At 41.0% G+C, this 23968-nt stretch overlaps 1 protein-coding gene across 1 annotated transcript in view; it reads right to left on the reverse strand.

Annotated features, from left to right (window-relative positions):
- The window catches only part of bcar1 (BCAR1 scaffold protein, Cas family member), a 47292-nt gene that overhangs the window by 3380 nt on the left and 19944 nt on the right, over positions 1–23968 (reverse strand). Inside the window, 3 exon segments of the mRNA XM_036561597.1 lie at positions 611–1804; positions 4380–4490; positions 10371–10514. Coding sequence (XP_036417490.1) covers positions 611–1804; positions 4380–4490; positions 10371–10514 — 1449 coding nt within the window.

Raw genomic sequence — 23968 nt, forward strand, 5'->3', positions numbered from 1 at the left:
ATGGAGACCATTGCTCACTCTGACGGCAGTGCAACCATGCGAGAAGCCACCTGCATCCTACACAGCTTAGCTTGGAACCATGTTAAGTGAAAAAATACAGCCTAGGGAAAACATAGCCAATGTGCATCAGCCACAGAAATGTAGCATTTTCCGTGCTTTAGTCTTAGGCTCTGCCCACAGAGGTTAATGGACCATGTGATGTCCTGATAGATATTCTTGCGTGTTTGCTTAAGATATCACTTTTGTTTCATACAGGTTTGTTTTTGTTGCAGGACCGTTTTGACAGTCATCTGCCTGTACTATTTGTAATTGGTGCAGTAAATTATATGGTGCCCAACCCATTACTAGAGATCTGCCTCCTTGCATAGTTACTTCTGTCGCACTTGGCAATATTATTCATATCATACTGAAAGCCTTGAGTAGCTGCATCAGATGTGTTAGAGTATGGCTGTAGCTAAACTCGCTTGTGGCTGTGGCTTGCATGATTTCGGTTAAACGTATATGGAAAGAGCATCGAACTGCATTTGCAGTTAAATATTTTCCAATACGTTATTTACTTGTTTACTGGTGATAGTTAAATGTCCAGTTTGGCTGTCATAGGCTCCCGTACCTGTAAATGCACATAGTCGTAGTCCTCCATCCAGCCCTCCTCTGTGGTCTCGTATGGCCTGTCAGGAGTTTCCTCTTCAGCTGTGAACTTTGGTGGTGAGGGCAGTGGGCGGGATTGGATGTTGGCTCTCTCCGGCACACCTGTCTGGTAGGCTGAGACGTTGTTGTTGTTGGTCAGCTGATCTCCAACATGTGGAACTGGTGGCAGCGGCAACTGCTGCTGCTTGTTTGTCCGTTTGAAGAGCAGCGAGGCGTTGCCATGCAGGAAGGATGCCAGCTGCTTGGTGTCGTCGGGCACTCCACGGGCACACATGACCAGCCGGTCCAGGTCGTCCCCTCCACTGCTAGCTGGTGGCGCTGCTACGAGGGCAGTAGGTGCCCAGCCTATGGCGTCCAGCGCCTGAGTGTACTTAACCAGGCCCTGGAAGGCCTCTTCCATCTTCTGCACCTGCTTGTTGAGCTTGGCCTGCAGGGTGCGGTCGGTGGCCTGGGCGGCATTGGCCACAGCACCACGGGCAAACTCCAGCAGGTCCCGGACAGCCACACGGAGGCGCTCGGCTGCCTGGCGGATGGAAGGCAGACTGGACTCCATTTGTGTGGGGCTGCGCCAGTTTCCGCTGATGAAGGACATAAGCAGTGAGGCTGAGCTCTCCACAGCCTGCTGCAGGCGAGACAGCCGCTCCATGGCTTGCTCTAGGTCCAGGGGGAGCAAACGTCCTGGCACAGTGCTGTCCCGCACTGGCACCATGTCCAGAGAGGAGGTGGACAGGTTACTGCGTGTGCTGCCTGTGCTGGAGGCTGACAGGCGCTTGAAGCTGACTGTCAGCTCCTCAGTAGCTGCTGCATCACGCACTACCTGAGGGGGCACGTCGTACACGTGGTCACCCGACTCCTCGCCCACAGCCGGGCGCTCACGGGGGAAATCATAGACATCTGCAGGATGCTGCTCCTGTGGGCCGGTCTTACGCAGGCTGGTGGGGATATCGTAGATCTCCTGTGCCTCAGGCTGGGGTTTCCCAGCCAATGGAGGGGGTGGCACATCGTACACATCTTCAGGAATCGGTGGTTCAGGAGCGGCTTCGATCTGAGAATCGAGGCTCTTCATTTTGGCAAAATGAGGGGGAACGTCGTATGTCTCCTCCCTGATAGGACCATCCGGAACATCCTTGCTTACTGATGGGGGGAAGTCATAAACCTGGAAGGTATATGGAAGTCAGATTTAGTTGGAACTACTGGACTACTGAAATACAGGTATACTAAATCAAACTGAAGTGAAATTAAAGTTGGACAGTAGTAGTGGGTGGTATGGGCAGAAATTTGTATCATGGTATAATTACGATTACTGATGGTTTTGGTATACATCACAGTTTAGTGTATTTATTTTTTCAAATAAAACCATTTAAAATGCTTAAGTAAACATTTTTTGTAGAATAACAATGGCATATTATTCTGGATGTCCCTTCACTTTTAATAAGTACCATATTGAACAAGCGAAGTAAATTAAAATATTTTTCTTGAACAAAATAGTAAAAACAGAAACGAACAATATATGGACAGATGTCAGCCTTGCTTTCTAACCCTAACGAGATCGAGTTTATGTCCACAGCAGCTTCTCCGAGTGCAGCAAAAATGGTGTAAAGGTTAAGTCAGCTCCTTATTTGCCAGCTTCTTGTTTAAATTTTCCCATTACACCTTAAATGGTGCAGTAGTTACATTCAACAGGAGAATTTCAGCCTGTATGTCACGTTATCTGCATTTATTCACGTATCAGTATAACCTTAATGACAAAACTAATACCTTAAAAAGAAATTATGATGAACCGGTATATCGCCCACTACTACTGGACAGTAACATTTATCTCAAAGTAGGCCTTTAAACACCAACATTACATCAATATCAACAATGTGTGTATGAGGAGTTTTAAATATTTTAAAATAATTATGCTGTTCCTTAACCTTTTCAACTCCTTGATCACCTCAAATCACACTTCGTCATATTCTTCATAACTTTCATATTTCATAAGCTACATTCAAAAGGTGGGTGAGAGCTGTAACTGTCTTTCCAGTCAAATAGATGGGCAATGTAATTTTAAACCCTTATAATAAAAAAAGCTGAACTCACCATTTTTTTTTCTACTGAAAGTTGACCCATTTTTTCACAAATCTGGGCTATAAACTATAAACAGATGGTGCCTCTTCAGTGATCTGCTCTGTAAAAATTATTTTTATAAAAAAATACAAAGAGCGTCTAAGATTTTTGGCTTTCAGCAGTAAATTGTAAGCATATAGCAATATGTGTATGATCATAAAACATGTTCTGTTATTTTGAGGGGAGCTTTTACAAAAAATATATAAATAAATAAAATAAAATAATAAAAATAAATAAAATAAAAATGTACATTTATTTCATGCAGTTACTGAATAATTTGCCTTACGATTTAGTCTTGTAAATTCAGATGGAAAAACCAAAATATACCCTGGTGAATAAGATCTGGCATTACCAGGAAATGCCTGAACTTGGAACAATTAATACTTTGGTATACTAGGTGCATGACAGGAGTGTTAGCTAGCAAGCTATTTTTTTAATGTACATATTATATACACCCATCAGGCATAACATTATGACCACCTCTTTGTTTCTATGCTCATTGTCCATTTTATCAGCTCCACTTACTATATAGGTGCACTTTGTAGCAGCACTGCTGTGTCTCATCCACTCGTACCAGCACAACACACACTAACACACCACCATCACGTCAGTGCTGACAATGATCCCCCACCCAAATAGTACCGGCTCTGTGAGGGTCCATGGGGGTCCTGACCACTGAAGAACAGGGTAAAAGGGGGCTAACAAAGTATGCAGAGAAACAGATGGACTACAGTCTGTAATTGTAGAACTACAAAGTGCACCTATATAGTAAGTGGAGCTGATCAAATGGACAATGAGCGTAGAAACAAGGAGGTGGTCATAATGTTATGCCTGGTAGGTGAACAGTCGTATGGACAAATTGCATGTTTAAAAACAAGTACACAGCCTCTGCAGAGAACATAACTCTGCATACTTCAATGCACAATGACAGTTTTTTTTATTTAACATGTTGGAGAAAAAAAAAAAACATGAAATGTGGCCTGTGCAAATGTTCTTTTATATTTTATGTTTTATTTTTTTCCCAATTTTGTTAAACTCAGCAAGTAAATAGAAACATGCTGTAAATAGAAACTGTGCACTAAAATTAAAGTTTGTTCCTTCTAGAGGATGTGTTTCAAAACATGCCATTTGAACAGGGGTGTTCAAACAAAGCCTTTTATTTTTCTCAGGGTTCAAAAACTATGCAGACATACAACTGAAAATTAAACAATGCATATGATTACAGATATAGATTGATATGGAAGCAAATTATATTAGACAGACGCAGGGATAGTCCTCTTAAAACATCCTGAGTAAGTGGCTTGCTCATGGGTAACACTCATCAGCTGGGACCAAAGCCGTGACCTACTGGGTCCTAGCCAGTTTCTCCACTGGTTTACTTTATGTGCTAGATCTCAAAGGGTGTAGTGTGGCGTTAAAGCACAATAACCCACAACCTCAGAGCTTGGCATCAGATTTCACTATTGTTCCAACCACCACATAGCTCTAAATGAATAAGTTGGTCTCTTGTGAGAGAAACAAGCTCTCCAGCTCAGAGATGTTAGGCGTTCTGCATTAGAGTCTAATCTGATTGATCTGTGTCAGTGTGTGTGTGTGTGTGTGTGTGTGTGTGTCTGTCTCACTGTTTGCTGGGAGAGCAGCTGGTTCTTGTCCACACTGGGAGGTGTGTCGTATATTTCCTGTGCATCTCTGCTGGTTGGACCCTTCATTGCCATGGGAGGAGTATCATACACCTGTAGAACACAGAAAGAGGTCCAATCATTGACAAAATAAAAACACAAACGAACACATTCCCAGTCTTTTCAGTTATTTTGCGCACACATTTTCATCCAGGCATTTAATGTGCTTATGTGCACACATAATCAAACATGATTAGACATAATTGGATCATAAACAGTATACAGAATATTCGTGCACATTCATGCACACGTGGATATAAAAAAGCAGTATAATAGGAGTAATTTCTTAATTGCTGCTGCTGAGACATAATTCACAAGCTTAATCAAAGAAGTGACTAATTAAATAAGACTTGAGAGCGAGTGTTTGCTTAATCTGCCATAAATATGCTGGCAGTTCTAAGGATTCTCTCCCCCAACCCTCTCTCTCTCTCTCTTTCTCTCTCTCTTCCTCTCTCTCTCCCCCTGCTCCCTCCCTCCCTCCCCAGGGCCCCCCACTCTTTTTTCCTGCAGTCTGTGATATTTTTCCTCTCCCCTCCTCTTCTCCTCCCCCTATTCTTGTCCATGTCCGGGCAGAACAGACAGATTATTGAGGCAGCCGGATGAAGAGTCAGTGGGAGCGCAGATACACGCGATAGAGGACCCACTCCTCCTAAACACACACACACACGTGAGATTAGCAGAGCGTGACAGGAGACTGAAACACCTGGAAATAATCAGTGGCGTTGCTAACCTTCACCCTCCCCCAACACCAGCCCCTCTGCTACCTGTCACACTGGCCTGCGTACACACCTCACACGCACTACAGGTCAACAGCAAACACAGAGGGGACTGCCGGGTTATAAAAAGCAGAGCCAAAGAGTAAAAGAGCACAGACTTGAGAAGCAAACACACACACACGTTAACTCATAGGCATACACACCTGAAGGACTATGCCGACTTCATATTAATGGGACACACTGGCCAGAATGAAATATTTAACCATCTTGCTACCCACATAGTAGACCCAGTAGACCTGTGAAATTTTCCTGTTTGAAGACTAGGAAAACTCCTTTCTGATGATGCATCTTGAAGGTGGAAGAATCTTCTGAAAAACTACAACTGTTTTGGGGTTTTGGGGCTGATTTTTGGGGTTGGACTGTTTTGAAATTTCTTTCTTTAAGGTGAGTGCAGAAGGAAAGCAGATAACTAACATTACTATTAGGAAGTTGAATATATTGCAGCCGTTTACCTGTGGTCTTCAAATCATAAATACAATGGAGAGAATGGACTACTCAGAAATACAGAAGAAAAAAATTAGTTTTTTTGACTGTTTTTCTGTGCTGATTTATTTTATTCGTTTTATCGAGTTCTCGAGAGTTACTTAGATCATTAGCATGACAAATATTATCTCGATAAAACAATGCTTCTCATGATAATAATATACATAACTTGAGGTTGTGAAAGAACAAATGAAAATAATCATTGAAAAACGACTAAACAAAAATGCAAATCCATGGCCCTTTAGGGCTTACATACAGAAATGAATGGATTACTCAGACACTGTAACTCAGTCAGATGAGGAGGACAACAAGCTAAAAGCTAAAGTTAGAAAGACAGCTGAAAAAATGGTCCCTTGCATCCATTTTGTGCTGCATAATGATGTTTTCTTCTTTCTTTACATCTAGCTTGGTTGCCTAGATTGGTCTATAGATCAGTGGCTAGGATTACAGTCAAGACTGGTTGACACCACAGAGATTCTCAATAGCTGTATGATGTATTTGTAATGTTTGCTGGGTATTCAGGATAATATTGATGAATGAAAACATGAAAATGATATAAAGTTGTGAATTATGTCAAATTGATGAGGCTGAGGGATGTAATTTTGCGTAAAAGAATACTGCATAACATAACAACATAAATTCTAGTTTTAGGCTGGAATGCCCCTTTAAGTACTCTAATTTGACCAATAACACTAAAGCTTCCAAACAAAGAGGACATCTGCATATACATACTTTTAGGTTATACTGTCTTTAAAAAAAAAAATAGCCACACATGCGCTCAACGTAGTCACAAAGCTAACAATGTGCTGCTGAATGTACTGTACACATGTGTAATACTTATATGTATTTGTCTCATTGCTCTAATATGTTGTTGACTGCCGCTTCTACTGTCTTTATCCTCTTAGCACACACACACACATACACACATTATAAATTATAATCCTGCCCAAACAATGCCATGCAGTGTGCTGTGTGGGCCTGTGGGCTGGCCTAAAGTTTAGAGGGAACAAGAGACAGAAGTATGAATATGAATACCAAAATCTCTGCATGAAAACGCGCTGGGCTTTCCGCCAGACGACTTTAACGTGAAGAAGCTTTGTGAGTTTGAGAGTCGAAAAAAACAGCTTTGCAAACATGGAAAATCTACATGTGTGTTATTTAGTGACAGTGGGCAGTGAGTAGGAGGGTGATTTTACCATAAGACAGTAATGTACTGTAGCTGATATATAAACTAAGACTATAATGATGTATTCAGAATAACGCTGTTATTGGAAGAAAACCTTTTACCTCCATTTTTGACGTTTTTTAGTTTTTCATCTAATTTGAAAATACCTGTTACCCTTTACATTGTAAGTAAATTTCATGATGAATGGACTAAAGTAATGACCCAAAATGACTGGTTACATTGACTTACATTAAAAGTAAAGTATGTTTTCTCCTTCTCCTGTAAAGTTATAATTTTGGAGATAGTCGGTTTTCTTTCGACAACAGCAATAGAGGAAATCAGGACTATATTTGTGTTGCTGAACAGTTTACTGTTAGTGTGTGTTAACCTGATTGCAACTTATGGTGTTTAAACAGCGCAGCTATATTAGATGCCATAATTATCAGCATGCAGCCCATAATGTGCACCGTCCCATTTTTGCATTGGGACATATTGTCACAATGTGCTGTTGCTAAGCTTGGACAATAATGTTAACTTTTTAAACAAACGCAGAATTGTCTGCAGAATTGTCATGATTCAGTTACTGAGTACCACACCTGAGCGTCACAGAGCCTTAGCCTTATAGCCTGCATTGAAGGTAATAGAATTACCATATGATTCCCAATTGGGCCAGCTTCTAATATTATAAAATAATTTACAATGCTGATGATATTCTGTGCAGACGACAACTAACACTATTAACTTCCAGTGGTACTCTGTGTTAGTCTGTTTGGAAACGAAAATTCTAAACTGTGCGCGCCCCCTTTTCTGGACAAGCTCTAGTGGAGAGTAGTTCTCATGTACTGGAGGTTCTTTGTTTCATTTGCATATTACCCAGCATTCCTTGTCAGACCGACAATCTACATAGTAATCTTTTCAAGTAGTGTTCAAAGTATGTATATGTGTAGTTAATTAGTCACTGTTCTGTTTGTAAAGCCTGTAATTAAGTTCAGTCTTTCTCCTGTATACAGTTTTGAACCATAGACACTGTAGAACTAAAGTGATCGCACAAACAGAAAGGTTAAATAAAGGTGAAGCAATACAATAAAAATCATGTGGTACAAGAAACGAGAATGAAATATGATAATTTGCGTACTTGTTTAAGTTATCACAAGATTCAGTCACAGCAGTTATCAGCCCTAAGCTGGCTATTATGCCCCGAAAATAAACTATACTGCAGTTAGTGCTGCTGTTCAGAGTGGAGTCAGTGTTGCCATGGAGCCCCTGGTCCTAACCTGCTACACATCAAACACCACACACCTGCATGCAGTGATACCTGTTGTCCACCGACTCTCTCCTCTGTTCCCTTCACTCCTCTACTGCTCACTGTTTCCTCCCACATCCTTCTCTCCTCATGTGTTTCTCATCTTCACTTATCTGCTCTCTGTTTATCTCCTCCTTTAATTTCTCCTACCTATTCTCTTCCTCTCGCTTTTTCTTTTCATTCTTTTTATCCCTCCTTCAGTCTCTCTCCCCTCTCATTTTTTCTTTTTTCTTTCCTTCTTTCTCCCTTTTGTTCTCTTTCCCTCTCATTCTATCTCTCCCCCCATTTTGTTCACTTTCTTTCCCTCTTGTGCTCTTTCCCTCTCTCTCTTGTTCTCTTTCTCTTTTGTTCACTCTTTCTTTCCCTCTCATTCTCTCTCCCCCTCTCGTGCTCTCTCCCTCTCTTTCCCTCTCTCTCCCACTTGTTCTCTCTTCTTTTTATATGCTCTTTCCCTCTCATTCTCTCTCTCTTCCTCCTTCTTGTTCTCATTCTCTCTCATATTGTGAGTCTGCCTCTCTGCTGCAGGGCTGTATGTATATATGCATGTATGTATGTCTGTGATGGGGTGTGCTGCACCGAGGAGCTGATCTTGCTGACAGCCGTTTCACCTTCAAACACAAAAACACTCATAAGCATCCGCTCAAGCACACTGTTGTCCCAGGACATTTCGCTTCGTTCACTTTGTGAGGAAAATCAGACACGCACATACACACATACACACGTTCGCACAAAGTCGACCTTCTTTCTCAGACGCCTCCAGACACTAAAATATCTACTTCCCCTGCGAGTAATGCATGACCTCAGCCAAAAATAGAGGCGCAATCTCCCAGCCCACACCAGTTTAACAACACAGACTGAGAGAAAAAGAGAAAGAGAGACGGTGAGAGAGTGTGGATTTAATATTCCCAGCACATCTAATATTAATGAGAGCGGAAACAGTCCACAGATGGATGACCAGTCTAGCAGAGTGTCTGAGCTAACAGAGAAAAAGATAAGCCATCTATCATCAAACACACACTCCAATCACACTGATGACATCCGAGACATTTATTGGACAGGCACATTGAATGAATACAGCAATCCAGGAGTGGCTCTCGTAGACCCTCAGTGAAGTGCAGTCAGCTGGACTCTATCATGGATCTCTCACTGCTTTCCCACAGCCTCACTCTAAGCTGCTAAAGGAGCTCAGCTCTAACGTTCAGAATTCAGGAGCTTCTTAGTAGCTCCACTAGCCAAAGCACTGCAGTGTTGGCCTGTATCACTGAGCTTTGTTTCCATTCATGGCCCAAGAGTATTAGGACTAGTTGTGCTGCAATTGGATGGAAAGTACACTAATGTTCAAAAGTTTGGAATAATAATATTGTTATTACCTTACATACACTAATACTTTATACTATAGATTTAAGTATTAGAATCTAGACATCAAAATGTATAAATTTAGATATTATTTTGAATATTTTGGTATCAACAAGAATTTATCAAATGAAAAATCATGTACTGCAATTCTGTTTCCAGTAATATGTTTGTGAAATTATCTGCCTCAAGATTTGATTATCACTTTTGAAATATGGTGTTGCTATCAGTTCAAAATCAACTACAGCTCTTTTCTTTTTCTGGATACATCTAAAACGTCCTTTTTCTCATTTCCTCACAGCTTTCTGCTAATTATTTGAAACCAGTGACGTTGCACATGACTCACATGTAGAGCAATTTTAGACTTTTTCTGCAACAAGATATTTTATTGAAAGGACCGATTCCAAACTTTTGAACAGGATTGTATGGCGAGGTTCTCATCTCACTGAAATAAGCCCTGTACGCACCCAGTCTGTCTGTCTGCTGGTCATGTAAACCAAGCTATTCGTGTTTTCCTTGCAGTGTGTCGTGCTCCCGTATGAGTAATTAGGTCTATTTCATCATGAATCATTATGTGAAATCTGTATTTTTGAGTTGAATCTACTGTACCAGTCAAACATTTGACAACATTTTTCATTAAAAAACAAAGGATCCCTCCAACAAGTGGTTTTCAACAGCTGACAAATGCTCAGCATATGTGGAAAGTCTTCAAGTCTGCTATAAAAGCACTCCAGAAGCCTTCTCATGAAGTGTTCTTTATAGCTCAGCTGATCTGAGGAGAATGATATTGTTTATGAAGCACAGATATGTACGCTTGGTAATAATGCAAGTTTAATGGGTGGTTAACACTGTACCTGCTGGTTGTATTGGCTGCGGGTCGGTGGCACATCGTAGATGTCCTGGGAGGGGGGCAGGTGTCGCGGGACGTCATACTCATCCTGTTCTGATTTCCCTGTGTCATACACATACACCTGACCAACTCGCGTGGGCACCACCACCTGAGACAGAGCGAGAACGAGGGTTAAATTTATAGCTTGGTAAAAAGGGCAATACAAATAAAATGCATTGAATTGCACTAAATATTGTATATGGAAATGGAAAATTCAGCAGCATGCTGATGTTCACTCTGATGTAAGTGTTAAAGAAAATTAAGATTTAGTTCAGCCAGCTGTTTCTCTATAAGACCAGTGACCTGTGTTTAAACTTTATTAGATTTCATAAGTGACACTAAACTCGGCTCTAGTGGCCCTTTCACCATGTTAACCCGATAACATCCAAAACAAATGTGGGGGTCCTCAGGAGTCACCGTGGGAATAGGGGCTGTCCTATTGTCTGCCTGTTTACTCTCTGTCTTTTGCTCTCAGGACTGAGTCAACCTCCCGAGCCTGGGAAATGAAAACAAACTCGCTGTTGTATTTTTACTACAGAGCACACTCAGAATACCGTTCTCACAACACACACATAACTACTGCTCATCCACACATGATCCACAGCACCACTCGCTGTCCACACAAACTGACTGCTTAGATCACCTCTTAATGTTTGTAAGCTACAATGTTATGGTGCTATGTGCTCATAGTGCTCAACTTGCTCAACGTTTGACCTTATGCAGCGGTTTAGCCTGTTACACTGAAATAAGGAAAGCGCTTAATCCACTTGATTCAAATGTGTACGTCATTTCCACATGAATAAATATATTACATCAACACAATTATAGCAAGCAGTATATGAACTGTGTGTGTTTGTAGCAAAGTACAGATAGCCTGTAACAGCTGGGGCACACAGAGCAATAATGGCATGTTAAGAGTTAGTTTACCTAAACAAAAAATAGATAAAATACTTTGCATTAACACAATCTTGTCCTTCAGTTTACTTCCTATTGGCAATAACTGTGCTGATGTGGTAGATTTTATTCATGTGTAATGTCTGAATCTAAATAAAAACATTCAGTACATCACTTTTTCAGTGCATGGAGGGGAGCTGAAGGCTAATTCTGCTTCATTCATTCGTAGTTTCTTACTCACATACACCCTCGATTTCACTCAGTAATGCAGGAAACAGTGCAGAATAAATACTCATCCATGTACTGGCCTTTAGCCTATACCTCCATAAACATACACACAGGATGAGAGAGCGCGAGCCCCTGAACTTCAGCCTTTCAGTTGTGTTTGGAAATGGCCTGAATGGTTAATGAAAGTCTCTCTGATCCTATAATAATATTTGCTCTCTCTCTCAGATAGCCTGTCACTGGCTATGTGACAGCCCTGCTAAACAGCCAATTAAGTCGTTACCCATTAAACAAATCTGACAATATGCCGCAGCTAATTCCACTCAAACTTCTCACTGTGCCTGCCTTTCCTCGCATTCTCTCTCTATTTTTCTTTAACCCTTCTGCCGTTTTTTTTTCAGAAACGACCATGAGAAATCAAATTACTGATGCTTTCACTTCTTGCAGTGACGTGCGGATGTCATCAAGCAATATTTTTTACAACCATTTTTCCTCCTTTCACCTCGCTCTCTCTCCACTCTCCACGCACAGCTGTAGTAAATGGGGACATTCTCCATGGTGCTGTACACACTTTCACACGCATTTAGACTCCACTGCAGGTGTCTGACCTAACACTAACTCACAGCATGTCCTGCTTACTGTATACTCACAGCCTTCTGAGATAACACAGGCCTACTGAAATACAGCCAGAACGCTTTATTACACTCCATTTTGTTTACATGCGCATCAGCTGGGCAGGCTTTTCCTGAGTTCCACACCCATGATAGACCACAGAGGCCTTTTACTCAAAAGAAACGCAGGTGTTCAAAGATCAGCTGAGACTACATACTACAGATGGCATATTGGTATTGGCATCAAGGCAGTATTAGCAGAAAATGCTGCATCGGGGGGTATAAAAAAGAATGACTGCCGTCCAAACCTGTTACAAAAGCCTGAAACAGCACAAACTTACATTGTGTGATGTTCTTAGCTGTGTAGGTCTTCCTGTGTGTGTGTTTGAGTAAATTAAGCATTATAGCCTAATTTTAGATGTTCATCTTAAGTGAAGCTTCCATTAAAAACAGCTAATTTTAAAGCTAGTTTTTACAGAAGAAGAACTGGATTATTATCATCCTGTACTCAAGGTTTCTCTCCGGTATTGAAAAAGAAACAAAATGTGGTACTGTGCCATCTCTACTACATACACAACACGGACAGTAGGTCTGTACAATATAGACCAAATACTATTTACAAAGCATCAACTTACATTGCTACATACTGCGATTGCAATATACTTTGCAATATACTTGATGTGAACTAGTTTAAGATTGGCCTATTGTTCATGCATGTATGTGTATATATATATATATATATATATATATATATATATATATTAGGGGTGTGGGAAAAAAATTTATTCTTAGATGCATTGCGATGCGGACGTGAACGATTCTGAATCTATTCACAAATGCCAAAAATCAATTTTCTAAATATTTCATTTATACCACAATGTTCACATAATGCAAAAGGCGGAACTTGGAAGTGGGTAAGTGCAGCGCCCGGTCAGTCTGTGGCGGCACACAACAAAACTGGATGAGCGAGAAATCCGACCGGCTCCCTCTGCATTAAAAGGTTAGGTTAGGAGTCACAACAAAAAAATGTTAATAAAGAAACATTAATAACGAAAAAAATATATACAAAAATGAGTGAGAAGGGTAAATTACTAAACAGACATAAATAAATGCAGACATTAATTTATGTAAGATTTTAATTATTAATATATTAATTGTTATGTATATTTATTTATTTTTAGATTTATCATCGTTATTCTTTGCAATTCTACTTCATATATTAATTTATGTCATTTATTTAAGTCATTTATTTTTAATTTTATTTATTTTTCATTTTGGCAAATCCGGTTCTCAGTCGTTGCGAAACAGGGCTTTCACGCTATGTTGCACACGTCCCGTAGTTATTTTACTGACACAGCAATCCCCCCCGTCTCTACAACGAGACCAAAACCGAAGTTATTAAATCACTAAAGAAAACGGGTAGAATAGCTGTAACGTGCTGCGTGGACATCCACGGCCACAGGATCTTATTTCACCATAACTGCGCATTTTATCACAGATGAGTAGCAGCAGCTTATTTACTTATTTACTTTCTGTAGAGTGATTAGCTGAGCCTCACCACAAGCATTTCAATGCATAAATGTCCTGACATGTTGTGCAAATGACAAATAAACTTGAAACTTGAACTCGAAACTTGAGCTCACACAGTGAGAAAATAGAAATCCGGAATAGAAAAAAAGATGCATCGATAATCGTTTTATAATCGCATCGCAGCCCTCCGAATCGTAATCGAATCGAATCGTGAGGTGCCTAGAGATTCTCACCTCTAATATATATATATAATTTGTTTCAAACTTTTGACTGGCCACCCCAGAATCCAGACCTCAGCATAATCAAATGTGTTTGTGATTTACTTAGATTATAAAAAGCAGAAAATGCAACCAACTTTTAAAACTTTTGAGGTGAAAAATATCCCTGCAGATTTTTTCCTTGGCAAGTCGAAGGGTGGACACGCTAAATACTGAAAGTTATTATATTTTGTTTTTGAGGATTCTCTGTAAATATGTCAAACGCTTTTATGAAATGCTCAAAAATTATTAATTTGTACTTAATGTACAAGTTACTGCTACTTACTACTTAGTGGCCTTTTTGACTGGAACTAAAATAAATGCAGGGTGGTCTTTGCACAGTACTGTGTATCAGTATTAGGAAGGCCAATATTTCGATATGGACTAACGTCATTGAACCCTAACATACACAATGCAAGTGCATGCACACACACATGCGCACACACACACACACACACACACACACACACACACACACACACACACACACAGCCCATAATCAGCAGAGGAATGCAGATAATCATCCGTTAACCCCCCACCCCTTCCATGAGATCTCATAAATATCTGAAGAGATTAAAAGCCACCTTATGGTCATTTAGCACAACTAAACCTGCTAGCCTGCTCAGATCTTTCTCGCTTCTGCCCTCACGACCCCTTCAATAGCCCACTGAGACCTGCTGAAGGGCCATCCAAAAGAAATGGCAATCAATAATGTGAATTATCAATAAGGATGGGGGGAAACATGGCCCACTGATGATCACCACCCACTCATCAATTTAACTAAAAGCGTGTTGGTCAATGAAGGAGTTGGATGAATGTGTGTGTGTGTGTTTGGGGAGGGGATCAGCTGTCACAACATTCTTTTAGGGGGGCTATAATGATGTCATGAAGAGGACACTGTGGTGCCATGCTGGGGGACAAAAGCAGAGAACTGTCTGACCAATGACAGCTGGCCAGAAGTCACAATCACAAGGCTTAGCCGTATCCAAGAGGGTCACTCCGAAGAGAGGAACAGATTGCACCCTCCCTAAAAGCCTCATCTAAAGTCAGAGGACCCCCCACTACACTCGCTGTGACACTGACGCATGCCACCACAGAAAACTGTAGCATTCCAATTACAATTGGACAAATATGTAGAATTATTTTCTACTTATCTTGTATTTATTCAGTTGTTAAACTGATACCGTTTTACAGTTTGGTGGGTCCAGGTATGGTTTATATTTACAGCCCCATGTAATGAGGTACAGAATGTAATGAGGTGCAAATCATTTAAACACTCTATTTAATTGAAAATAGTACAATGACAAAATACAAAATGATGAAACTGAGAAATATGATGTCCTATAATCTGCAGGTCATGTACTGTTATGTTCAGTACTGTTTATTGTTCATATAGCAATACAGATTTTTAAAAGTTAACACTCATCCCTCCTGAAGAGATCTTGTGCAAGCGCCAGAGTTAGTGGCGTTAATTATAGATGATTAAACGGAACCTTAAAGGCTCACTCTAAAAATAAGACTGAGACTGAAATGAATTTTTAACAATATTGTTTTGCCTCTTGCGTGATCATTTGTGTTCATTGTGTACAGCAGCATATTAGACTTTGGCTTCTTAGTCTTAAAAGCATCAGATTGGGTAGATTTTGTTCTTATGGCTGTAATATGATTACAGTGTATTATTGGTGGCACCCATGGTTACACATATAATTACTACATCTTACTTACCCTACATACAAAACACATGATAACAGATTACACAACAATCTAATCTAATACTTCTGTTTAGTATACAGTAGATGGCTAAAAAGTATTAGCGTTCATTCTGCCCTCATGAAATTAGTTTGTATATCTTTTTTAAGACCAGGCTGGTTTAATTCAGTTAAGATGAAATTAGTAAAGCTGACCTTAATCCTGATGGTGTGCCACTGCTTGGACTATGAGGCAATGAATAGCAAAGTCCACGAACCCGCAGACATACAATTTCAAATGCTTTTACATATATATGAACTGGTCATGCATGAGAATCCTCTCTTAACCCCCACCACTCTCACACAATGGCCATCTGTGGAGCAAGCTGTCCTCTCTGTGTTGTTTTGTGAGGACAGGGGTGCAGGTAGGAGGTCTCTGTGAGTGTGTGTGTCCGGTTGGCATTTGCGTTTCCATTGTTCACCCGCAGCTGAATGGCTTTATTACCTCCACTGTCCGCAGCACCAGTGTCAGCATCTGTTTATTCTGACTTTGGGGATTTCTATAATCCAGTAACAGGATGGGTCTAGCACATTTTTACTGTATGTGAATGCCTTCCATTTGGAAATGACCACACTCAGATATTTCCTGGTTGTAATAATTTGGAGAAAAAGCACATTTACACAGTTTTCCTCTTTCCTCAAATGTAGTTGATCAGCTATGATGTTTAATGTCTGCTTGTAGATTTGCACTGGAGCTATAAGGCTGGAGTTTAAGATGGAACTGATGTCTAAACCCCATGTATGTCACTGAAAATGTGTGGAAGTATTTATATGGGCATCTCAGGCATCAAATGAGTTCAAGTTTATATAGAATGACAGCTGTCCATCAATGTGTTTCTTGCTTCACTGCTTCACTCTTTTAACTTAGTGTGTGAAGCAATATATAGGCTATAGTATTTCAGAGCGTGCTCAGCTGGGCTGTGTGACAGGATGTGATGTGGGTGCCAAAACAGCCGCATCTGTGCCTTTTCAGCTACACACACATACAGTCGGCTTTCTAGGGCATCCATGCAGCTGTGCTTTCAAAGTGCCCACTCCACTCACTTTAATTTTCATTCTGGGACCAGAGGTTTTAGTTTTTATGCCATTCTGACTGAAGTCGATCCTTCTCCGTTTTCATAACTGGGCAGCGTGCAAGTTTAATGTGGGCAGACTCGCACTGACCACTTTACTGTGATCCACAGTGGGTGTGGGGTTTGGATAAGGAGCCTTATGGCACAGGGAAGAGTGTGCAGTTGAGTGTGTGAGAGATTCTAATCCTTCCTCAGCCTTGAGAATGGTTAAGGCCAAAATTAAAAGGGGCTTTAAGAGTGGGCAGCTGCTGACTGACCCAGATCAGAACTGTCAGCCCAACAACAGCTTCAGCACAGGAGCCAGAGAGAGAGGGAGAGAGATTTGTGGTCCTGCTTTCCCCTCCAAAACTCACTCTGTTGCATTAATCAGTGGCTAATTAACTCCACACATGTGAGCATGTGTCTGTGGTGTGTGTGTGTGTGGCTCCAGGCCTGTGCCACGTGGCATGTGCCGTGTGTGAGGGTCATGCTGCTTGTTTTAGAGGGTCTGCAGGACTCCTGGAGACAAAGAGACCCCCGTCCTTAATCCACACGGAGCCATGCTAGCAGCGCTCAAACACATGCTCCACATTACTGCCATGACTGTGCTGGGTGGGACAGCATGCCAATCAACAACCTCACAATCAACAGCCCCCCTTTGTTTTATTGCTTACTTTGTCTTGGTCACTCTGTGTTGTCTTGTGGACACTGGCCCAGTCTTGTACTGTCGCTCCAAGGCCTTGAATGAACACTGTTTCCAAAAATGTCCTGGTTTGAATTGAAACATCAGTACAGGAGCGGAACTGTTACTGGCTGTATTAATGCTGATGCTTTTCCCAGGCTTTGCTCATGCTATTTAACCCCACTGTGCTCTATTTCTGTCACGGCTGTACAGGTAAACCAACATCACCTGCAACTCAAGGCAGTGAGGCACATTTTCAAAAGGTGACAAGTGGTTTAAGTCTGCAGTGTGAAGCTATTTAAAAGTGGAAGATGAAAACAGCCCAACAGCCACTTGTAATATCTGCAGTGGCAGGGTTTGACAGTTAAACTAACCACTCGTAAAATAGGAGCACGCTGCTATTACACACTTGGTGCATTTAAAATCTGAGAAAAAGGAGTATGTTTACCATGTTACACAAACTGGAAATATGGAAACAGTGCATTCACGACACCACAAAATGGCAATTTCTAAAAAGTAATGAAAATGTAAGCGCACACAGTGTCACACTAAGCAGATACTAAAAAAGGAGGATTTTACTTTGCATTTTAAAGTAACTGTCAGCCTAGCATATCTTACCTAAAGCAGATTGGTTTTAGAAACTATAAAGGGGATTTCTACCCCTTAATTTAAAAATTTCGGCATAATTCAAAGTCATTCAGAGTGGCGTGAACAGGAATGATACAGCTCTTAAAAGTGGTGCTGATGTCTACAACACAAACACATGCATTTTATTTACTTTCCAAAATGACCAGTTAACATATGCATGTCTTCTGATTTTTAATCACACATCAGACCATTCTGAGTGACTTTGTTTACATCTTAACAATTATGTGCAGAAATGTTTTGAAAACTTGGTGGAATTCTCCATTAATGCACTTGAAGTGAGCACTGTGTACTGGATCTGTATCATCTGATACATAATATTAAAAGATTAGCAGCAAAAAAAGATCAGGACATCATTAATTATTTCATTCCACTTGGATGGGATGACAATAGTTTTTCTTGACTCCTCACTCTTCTTGACCTACCAGATATTCCATCTGCATAGCCTCAGCTTCGTTTTATTTTCCCTAGTCTCCTAGAGGTGGATCCTCATTTAGTATCTGCATCTCTTTATCTCACTTTCTCTACTCTCTATCTCTATCTCACAAAACCAATTTATGTGCTGCATGCTTGAATGCCATATACGCTCATCCGCAACACTCCTCTATTGCATATCTATCTCTCCCTCTCTCCAGCCTCATTTCTTTTCCTTCTCTCCTCTCTCCACTCTGCGTACGCTCTCTCTGTCCCTGCTTTCTTTCATGTCCTGGTCGGAGGAGTGTGAGTGTCTGAAGAAGCATGTGTGCAAACTTACTCACACATACGCAAAATCTGCCTGCGCTCCTGGCAACACAACACTCGGCCCGGTCCCCAGCACCCATTAATAAGAGTGAAATGAGTGTGTCTCCTTGGAGACCACATCAGCCCTGCGGTCTGCGATCAAAGGTTAGCCAGAGGCTGAGACCACTGTGTATGTGTGTGTGTGTGTGTACGTGTTTGTAAGTGAAGTATATGACTGGTGATAATGCACACATACACACAAATAGCACCATTAAAATATCTGGATTTTTAAAGATATCTAACATTACATCATTAGTATATCGGGCGGTAGAAACTATACTTAAAGTTAGATGCTGTCTTTATGAACCGAGTTTTATCTCCATCAGGTAGTCATTAGGTGATGTTGACATTATATGCCGTAACATTTGGTTTTCATTTGAAAGTTAAGAGAACATCTAGTTCCCTTTGATCTGTGCCCTTCAGGAAAGGACAGTAAAACATCATAGTGATCAGTAAAGAAGTGACCACTAAGTTTAACCCTGGAGCAGGGTGCTAACAGGAAACACTTACAGCTTGAACCTCTGGTTGCTGCAGAAAATATGCATGTACATATACACTACTGTGCAAAAGTAAGATACCACCCTTAGTTTGTTTAATTTCCAGTAAACATGGCCATCAAGTACAAGTTATACATTATCAGCATCAGGTAAAAAAGTGCAAAACATATATTTAACAGAAACTTACCCAGAAGCCTCAGCAGCTGAATGTAATATCATTTTTTCAGTACTTAGTGTGTTCATGTTTTGCCTCTATTACAGCTTTCATTCTTTTCGGGAGCTTTCAGGTTTTCAAAGAATCTGCAGGGATATTTTTCCCACACTTCCAAGGTTCAGTCTTAGAGGTTGGTTGCATTTTCTGCTTCTCAAAATACAAGTAATCCCAGCCACAGTGATGTTGAGGTCTGGACTCTGGAGTTTTTCTCAATAACAGCTTCTTGACAGCTACACATCCTTTATCCAACACTCACACTGTTGAGTTGTCTTCTCACAGTGTAAGGATGGACAAAAACACCTGTGCATTTTTCCAGATCTGATGCAAAAAAGGAGCTTGATCTTCTCCTATGAAAGCTTTAAGTGCTGTTTATCTGAAGGTGATAGTTTTGGTGGTCTACCAGGTCTGGCACGTTTGTTAGGAGTCACATTTTCTCTGTATTTTTAAATAATTTTTTAAACTCCAGTTTTAGAAACTCCTGTTTTTTACTTATTTTCCTTTGACTTTGACCTTAATTTTGCAAGTCGATTATCTAACGTCTATCTCTGAATCACCTGAAACATGAATAGGACTTAATGGCTGTTTTGACTGAAAATTAAATAAACGAATGGTCTCCCTTAGTACTTTATACAGAAAATGCACTCATCAGCAATGAATGTGTGTGTGTGTAAATATGTGTCTGCACCAGCCCCCTTGCTCCTCTGTAACCTTTGCTTTTCCATGCCTTTTAACTGCGTGCGGTACAAAGCGAGCCCCGTGCCCTGCTGTAATATCCCAGGCCTTTGATGAGAGCCACTGGAGCACAAATAAAGCTCTTGCAGGAGGCCCCGTGTTTATGGTGAGGGGGCCGGCCCTGTCCCTGTCCCACACTGGCTTTGTGGGGAGCTAATGACAAGTCATGAGCTGCAGCTCTGCATGAGAAGCCCAGTCCTACCTCCTCCTCTTCCTCCTCCAACAGCTCCACCCACCACAGGCCTCGTGTTCTCTTTGATTCTCACTTTCATCCTATCTCTCCATCTCTTTCTCTTTCTTCTCTCTTTGTCAGTGTTCAGCTACCAGATCTGAAAATTCCACAGCAGGTAATGAGGTTACCTGAGTGTGTTATCTGACCTCTTAACTCTGGCTGTGTCCAAAGCTATACAGTGCAGTCCTGGAATAACTATAATGCACTGTCATCTGGTTTGAAGATTCACATGCAGTGGCAGCTGCAATAGTAAATAGTTTAGATAGTAACAGTCATTTGAAGACTATTTTTAACTATTTTTAAATTCTTTTTTACAATGAATAGCTCAGTGGTGTTAAGTGTGTGTGTCTAGTGCTCGCAGATGGACGGTCTGATGCCTCGGTGAAGCAGACTGACCCAGTGCAGAGCTCCCGGGCCTAGGGCACAGCTGCAGCGGGTGGTGGGCAGATGGGCACTCGTGCTGCCCTAGACCCCCGAGCTCTTCAAACCAGTAAGCTTCAGACTTTAGGAAACTCATTTTCTCTCCTTCTATCTCTGTCTGCCTCGTCCCTCTTACACACAGCGGTCACTCTAACCACTCTTCTACTGCTGAGAGGATACTCAAAGTGTGGAGTATCCCTGAGTCAGGAGCAGAAGAGAAGAAACTGAAAAAAGAGGAAAAGAGCTGAGAGGAGAGGAGCAGAGATGAGAAGAGTAGAGGAGAGCAGAGGACCGAAAAGAAGAAAGAAGGGAAGAGAAAGAACAGAGGAGAAAAATACAGAATATATAAAATAGAAGAGAGGACAGGAGAACAGATGAGAAGAGAGGAGGAGAAAAGAGAAAGGAAAAGAAGAGAGCAAGAAAGAGAGGTCAGAAAAGAATAAAGAAAAAGCGAAGGAGGAGAGGGAGAAGAGGGTAGGAGAGTAAAAGAAAGGCTAAATGTTGCATTGCTCCATCAGTGTGCAGTGATGTGGGGACAGTGAGAATATCGCTCTTGGGGAAAAAGGCACAAGCCAGCACAGTGCAGTGAGGCTCAGAAATTCTCTCTCTCTCTCTCTCTCTCTCTCTCTGCTACAGCCACACTCAAGCCTAGAGGAGCTCTGAGTCTGCATTAAAAAAAAGAAACAGTCAAGAGCTTTCTGTTCATTAAGACTTATTTGAGGGATCTGAGGTGGTGGGGGGAGAAGAAAGCATGTTTTAAAAAAGAAGCACACTGGATTCAGGGCACGTTTCGGTTCCTGACTGGATACGTGTGTGTGTGTGTAGCTGGAGGGAAGGCAGGCAGGGAGGAGAAACTCCAACACACAGGAACGCGCGGGCAGAACCATGCCCAAGATTACAGACCTGCCCAGCGAGGGGAATGCCCACAACATACACATAAACACATATATACATTTACATACATATTCGTAGTGCTGCATGCTGCACTCCCTGCATGTGTGATGCCTGCTATCATTGTACAACAGCTCTGAGCAGCATATGGTCCACTCAGTTCTCTGTATATGTAACCTAAAGCTATATGCAAGTCAGCAGTACAGTCAGAGCAATATGCCCATACTCATATCCCAAAATACACTCGCACTAACACTACGCCACACTACACTAGGGCTGTCATGCAGTGATTTTTTGGCAGTGTGCAAAATGATAAATACTGTAAATTCTCCTACTGGCCTCTCTTACAGTGAGAATCAGAGCCTGATTAGTCTCAGCCTCACACACTCTGCCCACAGAGGTATGGACTAACAGATATGTACTGAACACTTACTTGACCACAGCTATTGGGATGTTGTCAGCTGCATTTTGATTGGCTATCCACACGTCCAGTGTGCACTTCCAGTTTCGCAGTTTTAGGCTGTCTGATGCAGGGAGGCCAATTCTGGCAATTCTTTTAACCAACTATAATTATTTGGTGATTAATTGGTAGCCGGCAAGCCTAAAATCAAAGATGCGACCCATCAAAATATCACTTATAAAATGTACAGTTCTGAAATCTGACTGGCTGAGCCACGTTCAAAGACACTGTATAACATAAGTGATTTAGCACACACATCTGAATTCTGTATTAGTGCACCAAAATATTAAAAACTGTTCCTTGTATGACCCATGTAATTTTGCCAGAAAGAAGCGCACATATGAAGTAAACGACCAGAATCTATATTAAACACACACTGCAAAGAAACCTGTTTTAGGTTTAACTGAGAGGCTGACAATCTGACAACTATATGTTCATGATTATATGACCAAAACCAAACAGTTGACTGGAAAATACAATGATGAGCTATTGAAGGTTCTATATTCTTCTACATATTGTTCTATATGTACCACTCATTACTAGCCCAAGTAAAAAGAGATATAAATGTCGTGACCAGGACTAGCTTTGGCTCAATAAACCTCAGTAGCTCTGGCTAGCCCATATCATATGTGGATATTTGCTTTTGTTGTAGTTGTGCTACTGTCCTTACAAAATGTGGTCCCAAAAAACACTATTTTTATCTGCACACTTAATTTTTTAGTAGGTGTATCAAGTGGAACCAACTGCCTCATCATGAATGATAAACCTGCCTATTCAAATAGGAACTGTTGTTTACTGGAAATAAAATATACCTTAACCAATATATTTTTAACCAACAGCAATTATTTCTAACGTAATGGTTAATCTGTAAGTCATTTAAGGAAACACAGTTTTGCAAACAGTTGCCATGACAAGTGTATTGTTGCTGGACTAAAAAACGTGTGTAGTGGCAGTTTTCTTTGAGCGATTTAGATGCTATTATGCAAGATATCCTCATGTGTTTGCAGGCGCATAGCATTTGTTTCCCATAGATGAGTTTTTTGTTGTAGCCCCATTGTGAAAATCGCTTACTCCTTCATGTCACACTAACACAAAGGTCTGTAGTTGGCTGTTTTGGATGCCAGTCAGACAGCCCTCTCCTGCCAAAGTAAGTGGATCTTCGCTAAGTGACAAAATGCGACAGGCTTGTGAGAACAGAACGTGATGGATTCATATGCACTATATAGTACAATGGAGCGTGTAAAGGCATTTTCATTCATCTTTTGTCAGTATTTTAGGATGTTAGAAAGGTATGGTTTGTTATTGTTATATTCTTGTTGTTTGGCCTTTTGTGAAACCTCTTATTACTTAATTAATTGTTAAAATAATGAGAAGATTACTAATGTAGTCAATAGTGGCATCTCTACTGAGCCAGCCGGCAACACTGAGGTGTACCACACACACACACACACACACACACCTGTAGGTGTTTATTATCATAGCTTTTTGGATGAATTTTAACAATAGAACAAGCTGCATTAACTATAACACTGTATTGCCAGTGAAAGGTCAAACACAGGTACATTCTTTCTCTGCTCACGCTTCTCATCTCTCCCTCTCTTCTCCCAATAAGACCTGCTCCTGCAGATAAGCTCTCTCACACTCTTCGTCCTCCACTCCTCCTCCTGTTCCTCTCTTTCCCTCCTCCCTCCTG

The sequence above is a fragment of the Colossoma macropomum genome, unplaced genomic scaffold, assembly GCF_904425465.1.
Source record: "Colossoma macropomum unplaced genomic scaffold, Colossoma_macropomum, whole genome shotgun sequence".
Classification (NCBI taxonomy): Eukaryota; Metazoa; Chordata; class Actinopteri; order Characiformes; family Serrasalmidae; genus Colossoma; species Colossoma macropomum.